The sequence below is a fragment of the Euprymna scolopes genome, chromosome 32 (genome assembly GCF_053919585.1).
Source record: "Euprymna scolopes isolate OS-2025 chromosome 32, ASM5391958v1, whole genome shotgun sequence".
Classification (NCBI taxonomy): Eukaryota; Metazoa; Mollusca; class Cephalopoda; order Sepiida; family Sepiolidae; genus Euprymna; species Euprymna scolopes.
The window spans coordinates 20,538,078-20,564,878 of record NC_136513.1 but is presented as its reverse complement, the minus strand read 5'-3'; the positions used below and the strand labels follow the sequence as shown (position 1 = coordinate 20,564,878).

General features: G+C 32.8%; 1 protein-coding gene across 1 annotated transcript; it reads left to right on the top strand.

The window, feature by feature from the left end:
* The first annotated feature begins 68 nt into the window (after positions 1-68).
* LOC145256246 (protein YIPF4-like) lies at positions 69-26,514 on the top strand. The gene is made up of 6 exons (XM_080114898.1): positions 69-275; positions 7,968-8,142; positions 11,364-11,535; positions 20,454-20,531; positions 23,773-23,886; positions 26,303-26,514. Exons 1-6 carry the CDS (start codon positions 92-94, stop codon positions 26,438-26,440), a joined length of 861 nt encoding a protein of 286 aa, XP_079971024.1. The 5' UTR covers positions 69-91; the 3' UTR covers positions 26,441-26,514.
* The last annotated feature ends 287 nt before the right edge of the window (positions 26,515-26,801 follow it).

Below are 26,801 nucleotides of genomic sequence, written 5' to 3'. Positions count from 1 at the left end.
TTTGTTTTCAAAAGAATTTATACAAATTAATTGAAATTCTTGTTAAAAATTTACGATACGAAACTAACAAACAACACATCACCAAATAAACATGGCCGAATTGACAATACAACAGTCCACATCACCAGGGAGTTATACGTTGGATTTGAGCAAATTTGAAGAAAATGGCAAGTATGTCCCTGAAACTAGGAAGACTCCAGGAAGAGAGCCTACATTGGAAAGTCCAAGTAAATTCATGCCTTCACACGACGAATTTCATTTCGTACATTCCTCTGGTAAGTTTGGAAAATTAAGGAAGTAGGGTTAAAAACAAAAACAAAAAAACGCTGTATTTTTTGGACTCCAAAAAGCTTGTAATTTTAATGATTATTTATTTTGATAAAGAGTTTTTGTTTATTTGATTTTTACTGTCTCTTTAATATTATCGTGTTTAAGGTATAAAAAAGTATTAAAGTACTTGTACTGAATACGTCCCGTGCTGAAATAATAACGTTAGAAATCCACGTAATGTCACGGTGATTTGGATTTCAACCATTATTTTATTTATTTTTTTTTTTTTCCGAGTTTCGGGTAATTCTCGAGACTTCAAAGGTGACCGCCTTCTACAACTTTATAATTAGCGATGAATGGCCAATTATTTAATTCTTAATTTTTATTTATTTACTTATTTATTTAGGGTGGCCTTCGGGACAAGATCAAAGTGTAGTATCTGTTCTTCAGATGATTGAATGCTGCACTTCCATTTCTTGTTCTCTTTCGGTGGAGGAGAAATCCTTCATGACTGAGACAATTTTTATTTTTGTACCTTTTCTCCACGTTAAAAAACGACTCTGGTGTCTAACTCTGTCCCGTGGGGAAGCATAGTAAATAGGTATTTATTTAGGCTGTTAGAGAGCGAACGACTTGTTTTCCGTCATAAAGAAACCTTAAATCAGTTGGAGGTCTAATAATAACAACGACTTACTAACAAGGCCTTTTTAAGCATTTTATATGTAGTTTCCAACTTATCGATGGTGATCAGTGATGATGTAGAGATGACAAGCGTTGATTTTATGTATTTTAAAATATAAACTTCTGTTTTGTTTATTTTTTTAAAGAGTGACACGTTTAAATTCCAACTTGTCGACGTTGATCCGTGATATATAAATAACACAAGAAAAGATAAACAAAAGTTTATTTTTAAATATATTTTAAGTCAACAATCATCGCTTGTCTTTTATATATCAATAATAATTATGTCTAAAGGTCCGATATTGCTTAAGCTAGGAAGTGGGGTTGAACCACGGCCACCGAGAGTAAGCCACGGTTGAATTCCCCCTTATAAAATGGCTCACATTTTTCGCGTAGTTATAAGCTTGGAAAGACAGGGGGTCGAATAATTCACGCCTCCCATTTTGAAATGTCTATTAAAAAGTAAATAATTAATTTACTCACCAAAGTGTTATATATCACAAATTGAAGAGAAAAGGTCAATAAATAATATATTCAAATTTAAAACCAAAATAAGTAGTGTTTTTTAGAAATTTACCTGTCAAGTCCGAAGTTCAAAACCTTTTTTCTTTTTTTTTAAACCCACGTTGTTTGTTTTTTTGTTTGCTTTTTGTTTGTTTGTTTGTTTGTTTGTTTTTTAATGAAACCTTAGTCCTTGCTCCTTTAATTGAAAAAAAAAGAGGGCTTGAATTACATTTTTCGAGGAGTTATAAGCTTGGAAAGACGGGGTGGAATTATTCACTATTTTTCACGAAATTTCTGACACATCTAAGGCTGTGCTAACTTATAACCTCTGCCGGTCGAACTTTTGGTAAAATTTTATATTAAGGCCCGTCTCACGTTTGTACGTAATAAATTTTTTTTTTTTTTTTTTTTTTTTTTTTGTAGATTTCGGTATGCTAAAAACGAATCTGCAAACCGTTTCTGTCACAAAAATAGTTTCCATGATATGAAGAAATTATTTTTTCGAAAAGCGGGTGATCACTTTTCCATGTAAAATAAATTTAAAATGAGCATCCACTTTCTGGCCACCTGAGAGAGGGGGCTTTTTTTTTTTCTTTTTTTTTTTTGTAGTGTTTATTGGCTAAAAGGTTTTTTCGATTTCTTTTTGTGTTTTCATGGGCACCGCCAAAAATGGCCGAAAAATAAAGTTGTTGTTGTTGTTGTTTTTTAAAACGAAATTACATTTATTAAAATCCATTATTTCTGAGTAACTTTTTTTTTCCAGAAAGATAAAACCCTGAATTTTATCATATAGAAAGCAGAATAATGTAAAACTTTTTCTACTATTTTTAATTGAATTTTAAATGTTAAATTTTCCCCAAAAGTTAACAATTGGCGTTTTTTGTTTTACACAAAAAACGTATATAAATAGTTAAAAAAAAAAAAAAAAAAAAAGAAAAAAAAAAAAGGTTTTTGAAAGAATTAATTTGTTTATTTCTTGTCTAACTAAGATTTAGGGTGATTTTCTATGAGAATATGCAAAAATATAATATAAGTACCTGGATTTCAAATAATTCCACTTATTCATATAGGCAACCAGTTACTTCGAGTCAATTTGATTCAAGTTTACATTTGTACTTGATAAAAAGCAAACTACGGAAGACCAAAAAGCCAAAAAAAAACTTATTTTTCAGTGACGAAAATTTCAATGTATTATTAACGCTGAGGCTGGCCAGTACCAGATGGGTGACCATTTGTATGAGTTTGGTTTTTAATGTTTGTGTGTGGGGGCCAGGCTCTCCAAAATGGGGAGGGGGGCAATTTAAAACAGAATAAAAAAAAATTATTTCAGCGCGTTTGGTCCACCGTAGTCGAAAGGCGGAAAACGTTTCCAAACTTGATCGAAAAAAATAATGATATTTTTAACACAAAGGGCACAATATTTATCAAATTTTTTTTTTTGTATCGATTCTTCAAAGCAGGCCTGTTTAATAATGGTCATGCATTATTCGGCTCGCTAAAAAGAAATTGTTAATTGATTAATCAAAGATTTTAAAATGGCTTTTTTTGTATAAATATAAAAAAAATTTTTTTTTGTTTTGCTTAACTTTAATTAATTATTTTACTTAACATATTCACCGAATTTCACACAAAGCGGGATAATTAAACACTATCGAAGTTCTGATATTCAGACGTCAAAATAAGGTATGCAAACAAGTTTTTTTTGTTTGTTTTTTTTAATCTATAATCCCGTCCCTTACAACAACATAATATGTTTTGTTCAGTTTCAGATGATTATTTTAAGCATATTTGGAACCCCCTCAAAACAGGGGGGGGGGTTGTAAGCAAAAAGAATATATATATAAATATTGTTTATGAAAAATAAGTACACTGTTATAAAGTTCATTCTTCTCTTAATAATCGCTGAAAATTTCATATTGATTGGATAATTACCTGACTTTTGGTAGATTTTTAAAAAGACGGTCCGTCAAAAAGTACTTACCTGCCCCCCCCCCCCCAGTTTTGGCGGTGCCTATGTTTTCATCTTTCAATAAAGACCCGAGGAAATTAAGAAATAAAGAAAAATCGGTATTATTTTGCTTTAAGGCTCGTCTCACATGATAGAAAAAAAATAGTTTTTTTGTAGTTTTCGGTGTGCTTTAAAAGAATATGGTAACCGTTTCCATCGCAAATTTATCGTTTGTATGGTATTAACCCCCTAAGTGTGGGACTATTTTCCATTTCACAGCCCAGCCTTCATTTACGCTATGGGCGAGCATAAACAAAGGCTGTTAAATGTGCACTCGCGTACCAAACTGCCTTGTCACAGTGTAGTATTGGCAAAAAATTTAAATTAGACGGAAAAAAAGTAGTTTTCCAAATATGAAGCCATATAATTCTATGTTATCTCAGCTGGCCATTTTTGTATGCGCAAGCGCATTAACCCCTGAACTTGGGACTCTTTTCCATTTCACAGCCTAGCCTTCGTTTACGCTATGCACGAGCATAAGCGAAGGCTGTTAAATGTGCACTCGCGTACCAAACTGCCTTGTCACAGTGTAGTATTAGCGAAAAATTAAAATTCGACGAAAAACAAGTAGTTTTCCAAATGTTAAACCATGTAATTCTATATGTTATCACGGGTGGCCATTTTGTGCGTGCATGTGATCATAACAAAGCAGTTTGGTATGCGAGTGCACATTTAACAGCCTTCGTTTATGCTCGCGCATAGCGTAAACGAAGGCTAAGCTGTGAAATGGAAAAGAGTCCCAAGTTCAGGGGTTAATACCATGCAAAAGAAATCAAACAAAACTTTTTAGCCAATAAATACACAAAAAATGCTCCCTCTCTCAGGTGGCCAGAAAGTGAGTGCTCATTTTAAGTTAAATTTACATGGAAAAGTGATCACCCACTTTCCGAAAAAGTAATTTCTTTATATCATGGAAACTATTGTTTTTTTGCGACGGAAACGGTTTGCAGATTCGTTTTTAGCACATCGAAATCTACAAAAAAAATATTTTGTTATATATGAACGTGAGACGGGCCTAAAGTAAAATAATACCAAACTTACTCCATGCATCCCCGTCGAGGCACCTGGTTTCTCAAAGTTGGGTTGATATAAAAAGTAATGAGACGATTCCAATATTTTTCCTGATTCCAAGACAATTTCCAATTCTAGATTTATAGATTTTCACTTTACTGGTAGTTTAAAAATTGACAAATATTTACTATTTTACTATTACTACCAGCGGTGGAAGATTTTGTTTTAAACAAAATTAAATTAAAAAAGATAGAGGAATCGTTTTTGGCATTGGAAGATATGCACAAATTTTTCCAATTCTGATACCAATTAATCCCAACACTGGTAAAAAGTGTTGGCTCCAGCACTACTAGTCTCTCGCTCCTTGACAAGGTTCAAAAGAGAGTCGCAAATCTGATAGGCCCTGGACTGGCATCTAAGCTTCAGCCTCTGTCCCATCGACGAAACGTTGCATCCCTTTGCCTGTTCTACAAGTATTTTAATGGTGAATGCTCTGGCAGACTGCAGACATTTGTGCCCCCACAACGTGAACACCCTCGACAGACCCGACAGGCTGCAAAATCCCACCCCCACACAGTAGAGATCCCTAGATGTAAAAGATCTTTCTACTCCAGTAGTTTCTTCCCCAGAACCGCTAGACTTTGGAATTCCATTCCAGGTCCCTGCTTCTCCAACTGTACTGACGTGCAGAAGTTCAAGTGCAATGTGAACCGACATCTTGCTGCCCAAATCCCTACATAGTGCCCCAGTAGTTGTTGCCCCTGATAGTAACCCCTTACACCAAAGTGGCAATGTGCCTTGTTTGGGGTGAAAATGTAATAAAAAAAAATAAAAAAACTATAACCAAGCTCGGCTTGGATTGTACTATCCTTAAAGTGTGTATACTTTTGGTTGGAGACCGTACATAAATAAAAAAAATTCCCATGTAATTCCTCCAATTAATATGCAACTTTGGTTTACTATGGCATCCACAGGAGCCGACACACTCGTCTTTTCGATACAAGTGTCAAGTATGCAAGCTAGACTTTTTGATCACAGGGATGTCCATCACATCACCTACTGACCTAAATGCTCATCATGCTCCGACTTTATGAGTATAAGGTCGACATGGCCTACCTGTCTGAGATTAGAATCCCTAATTCTAGTCACTGCATGATCAAGTTACACATTCGAACACTTCATATCATCTCCATCATAGTGGTCCAACTGACAAATTTGGCTGATGTAGTGTTGCCTTTGTACCAATTAAGCCAATGCCGACTTGCTCTCATTGGTTAAGTCGAATTCATCTAAGAGACACAGCTCACAACACTCCTCTATCATAGTGTATGCCCCAACTCTTGATTCGGATGATCAATTGAAGTACTCTCTTTATAATACCCTCCAGTCAGTAGTAGACACCTTCTGATCTCCTTCTCATTGCTGGCAACTAGAATGCTTATACACGATATGGCATTAATCCATTCCAGGGTTGGGATCATAAGGTAAAATCTGCCGTATGGCGGGGCCTAAGCAAAATTTTATACAGTACACATTAAAAATTAGTAACAAAATACAGTACAGTATATAATACACATGTATATAAATCAAATAACGTTATAAATAACACTGTAAGGTGGGGCAAATACCGTAATCAGGAGCCAAAAAAACATTGTATTCCACAGTGTAAAAAATATATCCTGGGGCTCTACTGTACTGGCACTTCTGACCCTTCCACTGATCACATAATCACTCCATTCACTATAGGTAACTGATGTGCTAATGGAGCTCATCTCATAAACTTTGTCTACATTAACAAGTTCATAGTCTCAAACACTCATTGGCAACATCAGAAATGACACCTGACCTGGTACTTGAATAATGGTGTCATCGCTAACCAGTTTGACAACATCCTTGTTAAAGCCCGATGTTCTTCCAGTGTCTTTGAGTGATGCACTTATAGAGACCCCGAAACTGATAACACATGGCATGGTTCGTGCAAAATTACACCTGATTCAAAGGCCAAAAAGCAAAATTGGGCCCCTGACACCTGCAAACTCATCCTCGCTAATACAGCTTTTATCCTGAAAGAGGCTGCATGCTCCACAAAGAACTCTTGAACAGCACTGGTGCTACCTACAATGCATGGTCATTTTCTTTGTGGTTTTTGCTGCAGCATTTAACTATTTGCACCATGGAAGATAATGCATGTAGACGAATTCCCACCCAAGCTGTTTAACCTCCTCAAAGTATATTACTGCTTCATGCGCACAAAAACATACTGTTATTACCAAGAATCTGAATTCTTTGACGTCCACTCCGGAGTTAGACAAAGTTGTTTTTTTCGCCCACACTGTTTAAATATGCCATCGACTGGATCACCTGCAATGCACTTGCTGACTTTCCTAATGTCTCTGTTAGTTGTCATTTTGTCCTGACTAACCTTGACTATGCTGATGACAGCCATTCTCAGAGAAAACTTTGCAGAGATCCAACTAGCTATTGACAAAATGCATCACTTTGCATCTAAGATTGGTATGAAGGGGAATATTTCAAAAGTGAAAATTCTCTCCACAGGATTCATACTCTCTAAAAAATGCATGATTTTTCTCAATGGAGAAACCCTAGAGGAGATCATTCGCATCAAATACTTGGACTCGATGTTCATTGCCACTAATCAGGGGTACGATGACATTGCTGTCTGAATCAACAACACCCAACACGTTTTCAGTTGTCTACAATTCCATTTGTGGTTTCAACCAGAGATCACAATAGGCATGAAAGTTTGGATCTATCAACCACTTGTTTGTACAATTCTTCTCTATGGCTGCAAAACGTGTCTGATGAGAGCAGCATATCTCAGAAGGCAAGAAGTGTGTGTTCAATAGTGCCTCCACTAAATTTTGTTTCCAATACCCAAGTCTGGATGCTATACCTTTGTGCCAATGTGATTATGCTGTATAAAACTATAACATATAACTAAAAATACAGGCTTGAAACAAATACAAATCCTTATAAATGTAATGTTAGTTATGGGAAATAAATCATCTCTTGTCAACCAATCTCTTTTTAAGAGGAGACTTCGTTTGTTTGGACACAGTGTACGACGCAAGCCAAGAAAGTTCATCCATGTAATATTAGCTTCAGAACCACCTCCATTTCTTTGTAGGGAAACAATTTGAAAAAGTGTTGACTCATTTTTTGGGTTGTATTAATACATGGTAACATTAAATGTTTGATTCCTGATAATATTCAATAATAAAAATGTCTATTTGACCCCCAAAGAATCTTTTTTTTTTTTTTTTTTTTTTTTTTCCCCCCCCATAATTTAGGTATTATTTTTCCAGGGTTACACTAATTTAAAAAAAGACAATACCAACTTTGTAGGGGTTTGTTGTGTATTTTTTAAGTTTTAGCTAGACATATAAACATACAAACACACAGACAACTACTCTTTATATAATAGATTAAGTATTTTACCAAACGAAAATTTGTTTTTATATTCTCTTTTCAGAACAATCATCTTTGGAAGGTGCTATTGAAGGTGGATCAAAAGATACGCATTCATTGAATACAGGTTATGGAGTTCGCAATCGTGGTTTTACCGGAAAATTCCTGGATTCTAAGGGCTTCGGCTGGCTCATGGAAGAAGACGACTCTGATGAAAGCCAACAACAGAAACCATTATTGTGAGTTATTAGATATTTTGTTTAGCTGAATGTTAAAAATGCATTATTAAAGTAGTCGTCACATGATTACAAACATATTTACCACCTTGTTTACTTGCTTTACCACCACAAAGATAGTTAGACACAAGGTCAGCTTAATACGAGGAAAATTGAGCTCAACAAAAAAAAAGGGGGCCACTCCGGATTGGGATAAAATAGAAAGATCTCTCATTCAGTGAAAGAAGAAAGAATAGAAAAGATGTAATGTCTGAACAGATACTACAGTCTGCTCCCAGCCAAAAGGCCAAGAATTTTGCTGGCTGGCTTGATCTAATAATTATTGCTTTAATTATTGTTTATTTCCCATAAATAACATTACATTTCTAAGGATTTGTACTTGTTTCAAGCCTGTATTTTTAGTTGTATGTTATAGTTTTATACAGCATAATCACATTGACACACTAGTTATTGTTAAATCACCAAAGTTAAGCAGCATTGAGTCCAGTTAGTAACAGATGAGTGACTATTTGGGAATAATAATATAGGAGGACGTCGACGCATCCTTGCAATAATTGCAAAAAGCCTAACATCATCATCTCTCCTGATTGGGATTTATATGCGACCTGGGACTACCAAAGTTAAGAAACGTTGAACCTAGTTCGTACCAGATAGGTGATTACTTGGGAATAACAGGTGCTATATGTAGGAGGACGTCGAAACTTTCTTACAATAACTGCAAAAACCATACATTGTCATTTCTCCTGATCAGGATATACATATGACTGGGGAGTGCTTGTGAATTTGTTATTTCTAAGAAATATTCTCCTTCGGAGGAAGCTGGTTTAACCTATGTAGGGTGCGTTCAGCTTCGTTATACACTGTGAAAATTGGCTTCTAGATCAGGAGTCTCCAAACTACGGCCTGCCAAAATCTTTAATCCAGCTCTCAGAGCTCTTATGGAAAACATAAAATAATCAAGAAAAAATGTTTTTAAATGGAAATGTGTGAAAATAATGTGATGAATTTTTTTTTTTTTTTGTTTAGAAAATAATCAAATGAATGAGGTTTTGGAGAACAAGTTTAACTAAAAAGGAAATCTAAATTGCAAAACAGTATGAAACATGTCCAGATCGTTTTTTTTTTTTTTTTTTTTTTTTTTTTTTTTATATATATTTTGGCCCGCCTTGTTCTAAAAAAGTCAGCAATATGGTTCCCAGTTCGAAAACTTTGGAGATTCTTGCTCCAGACTAATAGCAAACAAACTTTGAACTCTGAATAGTCATAATTCAGTGGCTAATTGAGTTACCAAAATAGATTTGTTGCTGTTGTTTATGTTTTGCTAAGATCTATGTGCCGACATTAAAATATTTTCAATATAACAAAAATAAAATCTTGGTTTTGAATACCTACTTCATAGACCATATTCTGAAGTATATAGAGACATGTTGAACATAACATAGTAATATGGGACAGAAGAGAGTAACAGCCATGGTTAAAGTCAGTGTATCCAATAATGCTGGCTTAAATCACAACTGAAAGTGAGAAGATAAATAAGTGTTAAGGTTTTATGTACAACATAAAAAGAAACTGAAATTTGTTGAAGATCTCAATCATTCCAGTAATTATTGGAGTATCTGGCAAATATACCTAGTGAACTAAGTGTGGGAGAAATCCAAAGAATTGCACATAAAGAGGCGTTAGAATCTTAAAAAAAACTTCTCAGTTGGAATTTCTGAAATAGCAGGTGAATATCTGGCATCCAGTTGGATGTTCCATCCTCAGCAAAAGCAAAAAAGTAAGGAAAGTTAAAAAAAAAAAAAAAATTGTTTGACAATAAACACGCCTAAATATTTGTCACGGTTGTTTTGGTGCTTGTTATAATAATCGACAGATTGATTTTTTTTTTTTTTTTTTAAATATGTGGTTTTAAGCCATAATAACAGTATTTGCTTAATTGTCATGTTGAAAATAGTAACATATCCAAAAATTATGAAAATTCATTGAGTAGAACAACTGTTATTGTGTTTTTAGTAAATAAAAAGTCAGCTATTAAAGTAGTAAAAACGGATGTACTTCCACTGTATTTGAAATCTTACTTTTAACTATAAATAATTTTCTACTCTATGAATTTTCATCATTTTTAAATATATTACTATTTTCGACTTAACACTGTTGTTTTGGCTTAAAACCACATTTAAAAAATCAATCTGTCGACTACCTCAACCAGCACCATTGTTTTATTTATCGTGTTGAGTATATTTGTAATTTTAACCATTTTCAAGAAAGACAAAAATTTTAAATTGACTAATGATTTCTGTGAATATGTATTTTGTGTGTAATATTGTAGCCTTCAATTTTGGGGTGTCTCTGCAAAATAGGATTTAAAACAAATGCATTTCAGGTAAAAGCATTTGTTGAAATTAATATAAATTCCAAAATAAATTATGAAAAATGATCCAGTAGAAAATTTTTTACAAAAAAATTATACATACTGCTAGTCTGACATTTTGTTTATTGAAATGGCGGATTTTAATTTAAAGCAATGAAACCAAGGGAGATAAGTCTGTTTGCCATACAAAATTGGTCGCAAAGAACTGGGTGCAACCTTATTATAGTGTGTTGTCCAACTCAATTGTGTATTTTCAAACAAAGGTATTTCAGGGAAAAACATTATTACATATATGTCATGTCAAAATTAGTATAAATTCCAAAATATCATCCAGTAGAAGACATGCTTGTCCTAATTTTTGTGAAAAAGAAAAGTGTGTAGTATTATGGAGAATAAGCAAAATGGCTGACTTGAAAGCAGTTATCTTACTTTTCAAGCATCTAAAGGATTAATTTACAGTGATTGCAACTTTGAAAAATTCTGTTTTTACTTATAATTATTTTTCTAATGGACCATTTATCGTAATTTTTAGGATTTATACTAATTTTGGCATGGCACGTAAGTATGTAATTTTTTTCTCTGAAATGCTTTTTTTTTTTTTTTTTAACATATAAAACTCGATAATTCGATGAATTTTATTATTACTTGTAATTATTTTTCTACTGAATCTTTTTTTTTTTTTAAATTTATACTAATTTAGACATAAAATGTAAGTACATAATTGTTTTTACCTCAAAATGTATTTATTCCAAATCCCACTATTCTGCAGTAGCACCTAAGAACGGTTATTGAAAATATTCAATTTTGAATATTTGCCATAAATGTTAGTAACCATTTTTTTTTTTTTCTTCAGGGAGGAGCTGGACATCGATCTGAAAGATATTTACTATAAACTGCGTTGTGTTCTTTTCCCTCTGCCTCAACTTGGATTCAACCGGACAATTGTGCGAGATAATCCAGACTTTTGGGGTCCACTTGTTGTCATTCTTCTCTATTCATTAGTTTCCCTTTATGGCCAATTTACGGTAAGTACAATCAACAGAAATTAACTCTATCAAAAAATTTAACACATCATTCAATAAGTTTCAAGCCTGATTAATAAAACAGCAACTTTTAGGTAAAATTTGATTTTATTCATCGATATAATTTCCTTCTAGAGTGTAACAGAATGCGTATGAGTGCGTGAAAAAAAAAGATCAGCAGGAGCTGTAAAATTAGCTGACTTGCGAAGATATTAGCAGCTGTGGCCGAAAAAAGCATATATGCAAATTAGGAAGTGTGCGTGAGGTTGCGAACAAGAAAAGGAAAAAAAAAAAAAGACACCACGTGGTCGGGAGAAGAAAAAGTGTGGTTGAAAAAGATGGACGTGTAAAGTCGAAGATGAGAAATGGGTGTCTACGGCTAGCGTGTAGTAGAGCAGAAAGAAAAACGCATAGACATGTGGCCCCAGAGTAACAGCGAGAGACTTTTAAGCTGGTATTGAGATGAGAATATAGAAAAATGGTGGTAAACGACATGTTAAAAAAGAAAGAAAGGCTGAGTCAGATTCATTTATTTTTGTTTGGTTGTTCTTTTCTGATGGTACCAGATGGCATGGGGGTCCGAGAGAAGTTTGAACTGTAACGAACACAGTTCGAGCGGAGCAATCACGTTACAAGAGTGATACACCGATTCCAATGGGTCGCTAACAATTTAGGGCTTTTTTTATAGATAATTAGTCTTTAGTCTCAAAGTAAGTTTCCGATATCACTTCTCCATTGGAGCCAAATCTCTTTTCTTGGAGCATTCTTTTTTGCTTAAACAGTATTTTTTTCCATCAGAAAGCAATATTTTATCAATATACAAAATTCAAATGTTTTTCATTGTCTAGCAAATTTGCAATAGTAGTTTACTTTAGTCAATGTAGAGGAAACCCTTCTATACTAAGGCAATTTTTATTTTTGCCTAAAGCTAGAGTGCCTCTTTTTGGGCATCTGCTTTTCATCCACATTAAAAATGACCTTGTGTCACATATTTCTCTCATGGGGAAGTCATTAAATACTGATTTGCAATAGTAGCTTCACTTGAATAACTGTAATTTACAAATTAATGATCCTATTATGCTTAAATTTTGACAAATGCCACAGATGAAGGCTAGTACTTTATAAAAAAAATCATATGGACTTTATATTAGTGCCACCATCTATGTATAAAGCCTAGTGCTTATTAAGTAATGTGTTGTTTAAATTAAAAGAAAAGGCAGTGTTTTTGGGTTTTGTAAATTTATACATATTTATATAGCAAATATATATTCCTTCCAGTTGCATACGTTTGCTAACCTGGATAAATTAATGTGTACTTTACTGACCTTCAAAGGTGGGAGTAATGATTGAGATGATGGGGTTTATGTATGTTTCAGCATATTAGCATTTCGTCGTTATCGTCAAAGTTTTTTTGGTACTTGTACAGTTTAGTCAAGACATTAAAAAATGAAAATATCGAAAAGAAAAAGGTTATATTGTATGTATCTGTTTTGGACTGAAGATCTCAAAAAAAAAATTTCATTTAATTTGATCTAGTAGTTTTTTGGGGGGTTTTTTTTTTACAGCAGAAAAACACATTCTTATGAGAGCACGTTGAAGTCAGCCATTGTGAAATTTGCTGAACACGCCACGGGGAGATAACTCCATGTAAAGCGCCAATACTCCCTCCCCATCTTTAATTCTTGCTTTTCTTCCTAAAAATCGAACCTTTTGTTTGGTATCATAACAAATTGTTTTTTTGTTGTAAAAAAAATACTTGATGAAATTAAGTGAAATTTTTTTTCGGAGAACTTCGTTCCATAACGAATATGTGCAATATAACCTTTTTTCGCTATTTTCATTTTTTAATGTCTTGACTAAACTGTACAAGTACCGTTTTTTATATTTTTAAGATTAATCCAGTAAACAAAGATATTTTGTTTATTTGAATAAAATTGAAATAAACTGGTGCTACCAGATCATGCTGTTGTCTAGTGGCTTCCCGAGACGAAATGCACCTACATTAAACTTCTGTTTTTGTTTTCTGTTCTCTTTTGTAAAACTTAATTATGTTCTGCAAAAACAAAAACAACAGCCCCTTCTCCTTTCCCCTTCCTTTTTTTTTTTTTTTTTTTTCTTTCCTTCCCTACTTCCAAACCACGTCGGTGGGGCATTAGAATACACCGACTGTCTTCCTGAAGAGAGTGCCTCTCAAAGGTACCACCTGTTGGCCAGGGGAGGCGACCAGTAATGACTCTGAAAAGGATCCTGGTGGCTGAGTGACTGATATCTAGGGAAATTAAAGATATCAATTGCAACACTCCACTTTGGCCTCATACAAGGCTAGACGGGCGGTTGGAGGGGCCTGATCCAATCAATCGGCTAGTTACGTCAAGCCCTAACACATCTTCTACTTTTCTATCAATTTCCTCTAAACCGTAACAAATACAGTTCTACCCTGTACCACTATAAACTATATACATATTTTCCTTCTTTTCCATGTGTTACAAGGCGGTGGCTAGGGTCAAATGTGCCAAATTATTAAAGTCATGAAATAGCTGTATAGTGCCGGAAGTTACCACAAATGACTTGGATTGTGTAACTAAAGGATTATGGGTGCTCATGGCTCCCATTTGGGACATGTATACTGTTTATGTAGCCCTGGTATGACAAGGCGAATGGGTTTCCCCCTTAACATGTCCCAATATTGGACTCCGAGGTGGGCGGGGAGCATAAGCAATGAATTCAAAATATATATATACGTGGCCAATTATAAAAACTCCAAGTACCAACATGTCGACTCGGATAGTTCAGATAATGAACTCCATCAAACATCTTCAAAATTTATTGTATTGAAATCCACCGAAGAAAGCAAAATAGCTGACTTATCACCGTTTATTATACATAAAATTATATTGGCATATATTACCTCAAAAAATGTAAAAACTTTAAAAAATAAAACCCTATTGGTGGAAGTGGAAAGAGAAAAACATGCCACTTTTCTCCTAGGAATGAAAACTTTCTACAGCGTAAATATCAAAACTTATCCACACAAGAATCTTAATACATCCGAAGGTGTAGTAAAATCGAAAGACCTATCAATGTGCATTACTGAAAAAATAACAAAAGAACTTAAAAACCAAGGAGTAATAAACGTTAAAAGAATTACAATAAAAAAAGAGAATCAGACTATACATACAAACATTTACATTATGCAGTTCGATAGACCCACTATCCCAAAAGAAATCAAAATTGGATTCAACGTTGAAAAAGTTGAACCCTTTATACCAAACCCACTTCGGTGTTTTAAATGACAGAAGTTTGGGCACCATGAGGATGCATGTAGGGGACGAGTAGTGTGCAGCAGATGTGGCCAGAAAGATCCAGACCACACTGTCAATGACTGCAATCTTGATTGCAAATGTGCAGAAAACCATTCTGCTTATGCTAGAGCATGCAGAATCTGGAAGAAAGAAAAGGAAGTAGTGTCAATAAAACATACCAAAAACATCGAAGCCAGGAAAATAGTAGATGGATACATGAAGGAAAAGATGTACTCTCAAGTCACCTCAAGTTGTATGTCATTCAACATCACTAAGCAAGACTCCAAATACGAAATACTAATAAACAAATTGTTACAATTGGTACCAAACGGCTGGCCCAAATTTATAAATGAAGTCAAACCAAACATATCAAAAATTAATCATCCTATTAAATCATCAACTAATGTTACCAATAAAACAAATTCTCAACCAAAATCAGAACATCCAAGAAAACAAAGCCGATCAAAAAAAAGAACAAAAAAATCGTGGATGTCTTGACCATTTGGTCAACTTAGAATGCCATGTCAGAGAAGCCTTCATAAGAGGGGAACATGCCACAACTGTCTTTTTCGATCTAGAAAAAGCTTACAATACTGGAAATTCGGACTTATGAAAGATCTATTTGACTTTGGACTTAAAGGTAGACTTCTCGAATTTATTCAAAATTTTTTAACAAACAGAACTTTCAGGGTATGCATAGGGTCTACTCTAAGCGAAATAAATAAACAGGAAGAAGGTGTGCCACAGGGTAGTATATTATCAACAACCCTATTTAATATAAAAATCAATAACATAGTAAAGGAACTTACCCCTGACATAAATAGAACATTATACGTGGATGATTGCTCTATAAGCTATCATTCCAAGTGCATCCATACTATTGAAAGAAAATTGCAACACAGCATAAACAAAATGAATAAATTGGCAAAAGAAAATGGTTTTAAATTTTCAAAAAATAAAACCAAATGCATTCATTTTTGCAATCAACACAAATTACACAATTATCCCAAATTGCAAATCGATGGAGAAGATATCCCGTTTGTTGATGAATACAAGTTTTTAGGAATTTTTTTTGATAAAAAACTAAATTTTATTCCCCACATAAACTATGTTAAAAAAAGTGTAATAAAACACTGCAACTTCTGCGTGTTGTGGCTCATACAAACTGGGGAGCTGACAGGCAGACCTTGTTAAACCTGTACAGATCCCTAATTCGATCTAAAATTGACTATGGCAGCTATATATACCAAGCAGCAAGAAAATCTTACGTTAAAATTTTAAATCCCATTTACCACACAGGACTGAGACTTGCACTGGGAGCTTTCAGAACATCCTCAGTAGAAAGTTTGTATGCCGAAGCAAATGAGCCTCCACCTAACCTCAGATATAACAAATTAGTACTGCTATACTATACAAAATTGAAGGCAGATCCCGACAATCCTGCGCATGACTGCACTTTTTATCCCAAATCTAAACTGTTGCAATATTTTGGTGTTTTAATGGGGTATGATCCCACACAGTCGGACGATTCTATTTATAAACGATGCTGCTATGAACTGACGAATCAAATTAATTCTCGTTCTGCTACTAACCAATCAGAAATCAGAACTGCTTCATAAATATTAAACCTTTTCTGGAGCAATTTCACATGTTCGTTTCCCGGGTTTTGACACGGTAAGAATATTTTGTTCTGTGGAACTGTCTACTACAAACAAGTCACCTCCCAGGATTTGTGTGTAACAGCGAACCATCTGAAACTGTTCTGAAACTCAAAATGGCTTACACTTCTAGATAAACAATTATTTAAAAAAAAAAATAAAAGCCATTAAAACATTTGATCTACGAATGGGACCTATTATTGATGAAGCAGAGATCCCAATAACACAAATTCATAAAACATTTACTTCTAAAATACCTCACTGGAACATTATAGTATCGATAATAGACTTAAGCCTCAGTAATTACAAAAAAAAGCAACTCTTCCTATAAACTTCAAAGAAAAATTTAGAGAAATCACAGAAAAATACCCTGGACAAATCTGTATTTATACAGATGGATTCAAAGAAAACAACACATCAACCAGTGCAGCCATCATCAACAAAAATACCAAAGTAACAAAATGCTTCCCAAAAAGCTGCTCAATTTTCACTGCAGAAATTACCGCTATAAATCTAGCTCTAGACCTAATCAAAGAAATAAAACCGCAAACTTCATCATTGTTTCCGATTCTCAATCTGTTATCACAGCAGTTAACCCCCTAATTGCAAACCTACTCACAAATTTCTAGCAACTAAAAAACGAAATCATACTCTGTTGGGTCCCCAGCCACATTGGCGTACAGGGCAATGAACTAGCTGACACAGCAGCAAAGGCAGCCCATAACCAATCTATCGACCCCACTTTCAAAATCCCATATACAGACATCAAAAGAAACATCAATATATATATCCAAGATAAGTGGCAGTCCTATTGGAATAATTTCCCAAATAACAAACTTTTCCGAACTATGCCCAAATTAACAAAACATGAACATCAAAAAACAAACAGAAAACAAAATGTCATTTTAACAAGACTTAGAATAGGTCGCACACAGCTAACACATTCTTACCTCCTAAAAGGAGAAACTCAACCCCAATGTATTCCCTGTCAATCACCACTTACTGTAAAACATCTACTAACTGAATGCATAGATCTTTCACAAATCAGGAAAAAACACTACAAGGAAATAGATCTTCAAAAACTCTTTGAAAAGAACAATACCGAAAAAAATCTTATCTTACATCAAAGAAATAGGACTCTTCCAAAAAATATAACTCCAAAAAATCTTATATTCTGCAAAAACAAAAACAATCTGCCTTTTCCCACTTTTCCATCCTCCTATTTTTTGCCTTCTCTTTCTATCTCCTCCACTTACTGACTGGTTTTCAAACTTAAAATGCACCGATCAATAATACTGTAACCCTTTTCCCCCTCCCATTGCAAAACCCAATCATATTCTGCAAAGCAGAGAACAAAAATGACAAAATCCACTATAAAACAACCAAACCAAAAGCTACAAACTAACGATTGAAAATACAAGGAGCTTGAAGAATAAAAATCTCATAAAATAACTGGATACAATATCGAATACTATTTCCAAAATAACTGGATTCAGCATTAAATAACCCACAAAGGGTTGATATGCCATTAAACAAAACCAAAAAAAAAAAAAAAAATTGAAATAAAAATTAAGATAAAATTTTTTTATTTGATTTAAAATTAACTGTGTTTATTTAAAATACAAGTTGATTATATTCTCATATTGTTTTTCTTTTAAATATTTTTCAAGTTTTTACTCCTTAAAAAATTAATTATAAAATAATTAACCAAAAAGGGTTTTGCAAAACCATGATTTTTCCTTAAAAAACAGTTAAAGTGATATAAACATTAAAAACTTTGAACTGTGTTTATTTAAAACACAAACAAACAACACTCAGTTGTCAACAATAAGATTATATTATCATGTTGTTTTTAAAAAAGTAACTAAAAAATATTTTTTTTAAGTTTTATTAATCCTTAAAAAAATTAATTAGAAAAATAATTAATCAAAAAGAGTTTTGCAAAAACGTGATCTTCCTTAAAAACAGTTAGTTGTATTTTGTGTGTTGTTTTTCTTAATTTAAAAAAAAAAAAAAGTTATAAAATCTTTTTAAAAATGTGACTAATGTGGTCAATGCTGAATTGTCCTTCTGCTGAATCGACTAAGCCAAACATTAACACTGAATTAGCTATGCCAAAATGCCCCATTCCTGAGATGATGGAATCCTGACAAACAAACACTACCCATTCCCAAAAAGTGGAGCAGCTAATGCCTAGGAGGTGGATATTATGGCTATAGAACAGATATTTAACTATCTTCCTACCTCCTTCAATGGGGATCCTGGATATGACCATAAACTATATCCAGTGGCAAGGCCCCAGCTTGCAGGCTTTGGGGAGTGTGGAGCCACCCTTTAATTGTCATTACTCCCAGGTCCACTCTGACCCGGAGTGGTAGTACCTGTTAGGGTCCCAATTATGGGTTAAATAGAATCCGACTTGAAAACAACAAATATATTCTATTAAAATAATTTTTCTTCAAAATCTTTGAATTTGGCATTAAATAACCTGAAAAGGGTTAATATGCCATAAAACAAAAATAACCAAACCAAACCTCCTTCAAAACAAAAAATAGAAGAAGTAATTAATATTAATTATTCGTGACAAATGACGCTTCTTTACATAAGGATATTAACTTGCTATCTAATTTACATGTTTATGGTGTGTACGAACACACTGTGTAAATTAGATGAAAAAGAATCACTTTCTTGGAATGCTCATAGATGTATTAAAAATATCAGAATGGTTGAAACGACGTACTGTGAGAGAAATACAAAGACAACTAAAGGATGCGTGACTTGTTCAGTTAAGTACAAATTACAACTAATTAGAAGAATTAAAATGGATTACTTTAAACCCTGGGCGGGTTCTCATTGTACAGTCCCGGTGGCTACATTTTTAACTCTAGTGGCAGACCCTTCAAGGGTGACCAGAAAATACTGCTCAGATGCTCGGAACACACAAAATGTGCACAACCCTAAGTCTGTGTGGCAACACTGTTCACTTTGGCTGGCTGTATGTCGCTTCGACTTCATGCTGAGTTCTCTTCTCACAATGGCTTAATCTGTGTCTTCACCATCTGGGCGTCAACTGCATCTTTAATTCAACAGGCAATCAACAAATAAAGAAAAACCAAACAAAAAAAATAATTATTCTATTAATAAACAAAAATAATTATAAACAAAAAAAAGTAATTATTCTATTAATAAACAAAAATAATTATAAACAAAAAAAAATAATTATTCTATTAATAAACAAAAATAATTATAAACAAAAAAAAATAATTATTCTATTAATAAACAAAAATAATTATAAACAAAAAAAAATAATTATTCTATTAATAAACAAAAATAATTATAAACAAAAAAAATAATTATTCTATTAATAAACAAAAATAATTATAAACAAAAAAAAAATAATTATTTACTGAAAGTTACAAAACTCAGCTCATTTATAAGTTTCTGACTCAAGATGCAAATATTAGGGGACTGGCGGCTGCCATTAGTAAAGTTGCATCTTATCACACAAAATGAGTAAAACGAAGTTAGACAACCATCTCTGACTTACTCTACAGTCTGAAATGAATTTGAAAAGAAATCAACCAATTTATAATACAAAGTAACTAGTTGGTGTTTTTCTTTAGGTCATCAGAAATGGTAATATATAAAAAGAAATAAATCCTATGATTTTTTTTTTATATAAATATTTGATTAAAATATTGATAAGTAGCAAGTAAGAACACTACGAGGCATGTGATATACATATAGCTTTGTGTAACATTATAATAAAGCATTAACTTAAAAAGGTCATCAACAAATGGAGTTGATATCAAAGAGAAAAGTAGTTGATTTTTTTTTTTTTTTTTTTTTTCAGTATGTACACCCAAACATAATCACTTAAACTATTGTAATACTTTTGATGTTTGATAAAAATGTTGATACTTTTATCAATTTTATCACGTTTTTTGTTTTCTATTTGAAGGTTGTTTCTTGGATTATCACAATTTGGGTGTTTGGTTCTTTGATTATCTTCCTGCTTGCCAGAGTTCTTGGTGGCGAGGTAAGTTTATCATCATATTTTGTCTAATGTCTTTTTTGCATTCTAGCATGCATCAAACTACTTTAAGAAATTGACTTCCAAGCTAATCTATCTGTAGTATTTTGATTCTTTGAACTACTGTTCTCATCTTGAGTCTCATTTTTCACAACGTTTCATCCATGTAACCTCCAACTTTCTTCAGATGTATGTCAGCCTTTCATGATTTCTCAAACTAACGCACATCTAGAACCAATACGATCCTGACTATTGTTCCTATTTACAATGCCTCCCCACGGTACAGAGTTAGACACCAGGGTCGTTTTTTAATGTAGAGAAAAGGAACAAAAATAAAAATTGTCTCCATCGTGAAGGATTTCTCCTCCACTGACAGAGAACAAGAAATTGAAGTGTAGCATCTGAAGAACAGATACTACACTTTGATCTTGACCTGAAAGCCAAGATAACATGGCATTTATCAATTTTTAATCTGAACACTGGACCCTGACTTCAGAAACAATTTTTACTTCATATAGATAAAATTTATGTTTTTATTTTCATAAATACTTAATTTTTCATTAACATTAGTAAATTCACTTTTCAGTTTAATTCAATATTAAAAAAACAATGAAATGAAAAACTAAGCTTAAGGAAGTTATTTTGTGTATTTGTTAGATTATTCAGACTACTATTCTTATCTTGAGTGTTATCCTTTTGTTTTAATACCAAACAATTGCTAATAAAGAAGTAATCTAAGAGAGAAATTACCACTATCATATGTACATCTCATCTGCTTAGCACTAATATCAGCCGAAATATTAAACATAATAGAATGATTTTCTCTCCAGTGAGGCTACAGTTCAAACCTAACACACACACACACACATACCCTAAAAAAAAAAATAAATGTTACTAAGGGCAAAATAAGTTACTCTTCTCCCTACCTGAATAAGTTTTAACTTATTTCAAAACGTTTTTTTAGTTTAATACACAACTATATATATGGGAAAGAGAGGAAATTAAAACTTTTTTAGGTAGTGTGGATGCCATAACATGTAATGAATCGCCGTGTCTCATTAAATGTAAACAGCAAAAATTTACCTAAAAACGAAAAGGTACAAAGTCGAATAAACAAAATATGTCCCTTAGAGTCGGCATAATAATAAAAAATGCAACAGTTTACTCCGAATGTAGAATATTTTGTTTACTAAAATAATGTTATTTTTTTTTTGGGGGGGGGGGGGTTTCGACATAAAAAGAAATGAAAATAAATTAAGTAGATGCATTTTATGTTTGTTATTGTTATAGCAATTTATCATAGCGAACCGCATGCTATAATGAACATACAGACACACACACCCACAAGAGAAATAATAATCTGAGTGAGAGAAGGGTGAGAGAGTAAATAGAAACTATTTTAGGTAGTGCTGACACCGTAACATGTAAATAGTGGAAATTCACATAAAAATGAAAAGGTACAAAGTTGATTTCGTTTAGTAAAAGTCCTGTGTTTTGTCGACATAATGTAAAAAAAAGAATGCTGCTATTTACTCAGAGGAGAAAAATAGGTAACATTGCGACACCATATTTGAATAGTAGATTAGCATTTGTTTATGATGTGAATACTGAAGCTCAGCCAATCAGAATGGCCAGAATAAGGCTAGGGAGACTTTATTATTTGTGAATCGAAAAATGGAAAGATTATAGTATGTGTATGTATGTAGTCAGTTAATGGTGGTGCAAACACAATATCGTAGGTAAAAATTTACAATTTGTCCCGGTGTCAACTGGTAGCAGTGAGAGTACTAAATAATGAAAAGAAAGAGCACTGAGCATTAAATAATGAGAGAGAGAAATAGGAACTCCTAGATGGTGCGATTGTGATGGTGTTGCGCATTGGATGCAATGTAGCATTTTATTATCACAAGTGAATGTGTCAGAAATGGTAGTCGTAGGCTACATAAGATAGTGGCTATTAGGGTAGATGTATTGAATTTGTATGTAGCATCTGTTGTTGTAAACCTACGATACTTTGGTTCAGAGGGGAATTTCTCCGGTCTATTTTTTTTATTATATAGGAGATTTAACCATCAAGATATGTTTGTCATCCATCTAGAATATTAATTCCAAACTAGTGTTTATATAGTTTTATCTTCAAATCGGATATCGACCTTGAAAACGACATGAACAAAATCATCAGTATTCTTATTTAAATACAAAACAATCACTTGATCAAAGGTGAAATAATTAAAGAGAGAAATTACCACCATAATATGTCTACATGCAATGTGTAGCTGTTTCCTTCAAGGCATCTTGTTTATCTGTTTAATACCAATGACTGTGATGTCAGCAGAAAAACAAGACTTAGCGGAATGGCCTTCTCTTTATGAAGGCCATGGCTAAAATCACTTTTGAATTTCATGAATGCGCTTATAAACTTCAAATTTATATTAGTAAATGCTGCCTATGCAGAATATTGTCCTAAGTTATCATTGTTTTTTTGTTTTTTTAATTGATCCCTGAAGGAGTGATAAAACAAATATTTTGATCCTTGATTTTAAATGAGATTTAAACCATAATTAAATTAAATAAATTTAAATTCTCAAAATGTGAGCAAAAAGAATCTTGTCAAACTCAAATAAAAATTTTATGGAATTTCAAACGGAAATTTAATCCGTGTGTGTGTAGTAGTATTACCTGTGGTAGGGATTGAACCTTGAACCTCCATAAAACTGTTACTTAGAACTGATTATTTAGCACTTTTATCCGTTGCACCACAAGTTCATATGGATTTTTAAAAATATTTTTTTAAGATTAGTGTCAACCAAAATGAAACTTTATTTATTTTTTATTTTTTTTTCTTAAACCCTTTATGACCTGGTTGAACTAATTCGTTCAATTGTAAATAAATGAATATAACAGCATAAATAAAATGGGAATTGATTCAAACACGCCTTGTACGTATTAGCTAAGTATCTGGGTAAATGCCAGATACCTCCAAATTGCAACTGTTCATTGCTTGCATTCAGTATGCCGCCATCTAAAATTAACAATAAGTATTTTTTTTAATCATCTACATCATAATTCAGGTCATAAAGGGTTAACTATAATCTGATGTTGCTTCATAGTTATTGAACATGTTGTACTTCACAAAAAGATAAGGTTATTTAAGTGTAATAAAAAATATTTTGTCCTAGTGCTAAATTTATAGAATAATATTGTGTACTTTTGCTAACATGTATTTTGTTTTGTTTTTCAATTTCAGGTGACATATTCTCAATGTCTTGGTGTAATTGGTTATTCCGTGTTACCTTTGGTAATCATGGCTTCCATCATGCCTCTGGTGCAGTCTTTTACCATTGTCAGTACCTTATTTAAGGTAAGGCGCCTTTGTCAAGCATGTTCGTTTTTGCTTATCCAATAAAATCAATTATTCATGGTTTTGAGCAAGAAAATCAAAATTCAGACAACTTAAATTTTAAACAATTATTCTAATTATCGTAGTTTAGTACTTCATACTGAACATTATTGTATTTGAATAGATAGGTTTTATTTTCTAAACAAGTATTTAGTGTTTGGGCTTGAAAAGTCGAATATCTCTAGGTCAATAAATAATATGTATTTGTTTACAAAAAGAAAACGCATTCATTCCAATACAACAGGGTTTTATATGATATAGTAAACTCTTTAAATAAGTATTTATTCATCTCCTCTCCAGAAACAGGATTTGAACTTTGCACACCCAGTGGCCATTAACTACTTACAATAAGTAATTAAAATAACCCAATTTGGATAAGATAGATATCCATCATCAGAGAATAAGTGCTATTTTTTTTTTTTTTTTAATTAGTATTAGCATTTCAGCCCGGCGTTGCCCAGGTGTTTGGAGATGTATGTTGAGCAAAAAAAAAAAAGCAGTCAATTTTTTTTAACTTTGACCCCTTAACATTTATTATTTTGGGCTCAAATCAACTTATTAAGTTAGATCCATGTCTAAGGAACCTATATCTAAAATTTCAAATTGGTGGAGGAGTTTTGAAAGGTCAAATCGTTGAACTTTGATCCCTTAACAGCCAAATTTCTGGCCAAAAACCGATTACAAAGATTTTCCCAAATCTCAGTACCCTGTATATTAAATTTCAAGTCTGTAGACTGAAAATTGACAGAGATATTGTGTAGGGAAATGTACACGCACACACACACACTTTCACTTTTATAGATATATAGATTATCCCTGCTTCGTGATGTTGTTTGAAATGAATTGACTTCTAAACAAACCTATCTCTGGCCAAGTACTTATTTAAACTACATAACCTGAAATACAACAGATTTTGCAATTTTGGAAGTCCTTTCTTTAGTTAAGGCAAGATTTTTCATAGGGCAGATTCCCTTCCTGACACCAGCACAGTGAGTTGACCTGGACCAATGTTTTTATCAACCCCCCCCCCCCGCATCTCTTCCCTGACACAATCAAGATTAAATAAAAGGTTCAGTTTCAAATTCCATGTAGGTTTCCGAGTTCGACATAAAGATTACCAAGTTTAAAAAGATTCACCTGAAGAAGGTCGGAGGTTACATTGGCCGAAATGTTATGAATATATCAACAAGTATTTGTTTACATTAGACTTGAAGGCGACCATGTTGAAATTGTCTAAGAAGCAGCTGAATGAATATATCAACCAAAATTAGAATAGTATTAACTAATATTTGTTTACATTAAACTTGAAGGTAACCATGTTGAAATTGTCTGAGAAGCAGTTTGTGGTATTTTGTTCTACATAAGGGATGCTTTGGGAAAGAAACTTTGTTTAGGGAAATTGTGCTTGGTCTTTGGTATAGAGAGAAAATATGGGAAATTCTATAGCCAGCTAGGTTTTTTTCTGTGAATGTTTTACAGGAGAGATGAAGGATTGGAGCTCAGTCAAGTGCCTACAATGAACATATTGGTACAGTAGAGAGAGGCTAGCAACATCTCTTTTGTGCAAAAAAGGGCTGCAGGGAAGGGAACAGATAATCTCCTACTAGATTGCAAAGTCAGTTTTGTATTGTATAGTTAGCTAACATACTTCCTAAATTCTGGCGTGGCTGCTACCAGAAGCGGTGACAAGGCAAATCAGTTCCTTCACTTTTATTGTTCTTGAGTATTTCTATTGTGAAGTGATTTATTGAAATGAAATATAAGAAAAGGACATTATTGAAAAGTATACAATAAAAATTAACAAAATTATGCAGATAAAAATAAGTCTTTATTTGCACTTTTAATAACAAAATTTAAAAAATAAGTTTTTATTTCATTTCAAATTTTATAAGAACTATATGTTTATGAAATAATAAAATAAATTTTTTTAATTGAATTTATTTTATAAATATATGTTTATGAAATTATAAAATAAAATTGAAATCAAAATAACAAAATTTCAAACCTCATAAAAAAAAAAAATGTACCCAATACATAATATTCCCAAAAGTTTTAAAAGATTTCAAAAAGTGTTTTCAATAATTCTTTAAAAAAATAAAAATAAAACTAATTTCAATAATTCTTAATTAAAATAACTGAAAAAACTTTACAATGATTATTAAATTAAAAACAGAAAAAGAAAAAAAGAATGGTCAGAAAAATGTAATAAAGAAAGAGTACAGGGAATATATAGCTGTGAGAGAAAAAAGGTGATGGAGCTGATTTGCCTTGTCACTGCTTCGGTAGCAGCCACAGGTTAGGAAGACTATTAGATCATGTTAAAATCTGCAAGGAAGCATATTCTTATTTTTAATTTACTTTTTTGTTTATTTTTCAGTTGATTGGTGTTGTGTGGGCAGCCTACAGTGCTGGGTCGTTGTTATGTGTCCAAGAATTGCAACAGAAAAGGCCGCTGCTTCTCTACCCAGTCTTCCTTCTGTACATCTACTTTTTCTCACTCTACACGGGAGCTTGAACATTCTGACGTAGACACTCAGGCCGCTGAAAAACAAAATCCGTCTTGCTTGTGGGATAAAAAAAAAATAAAAACTTAAAAGTAATCATTTGGAAAGAATACTGGTGCCTCTTTACTATTGACCTCTTATGAAAAAAGTGGTTTATTAGATTTTTAGATCTGCAAATTTGGCAGTTTGGCTACTATATAAAAATCTTCAGTGCTAGTCCAGAATTCCCCCTATATTAAAAAAAATAAAGAAAAATCTATATAATATATTTATATTCCAAAATTCACATAAATTGATCAAGTAGCTTTATTTTTATAAATAAAATAATTTTTTAAGTAATTAATAGGAATTTGTAGGCATTACAACAAAAAT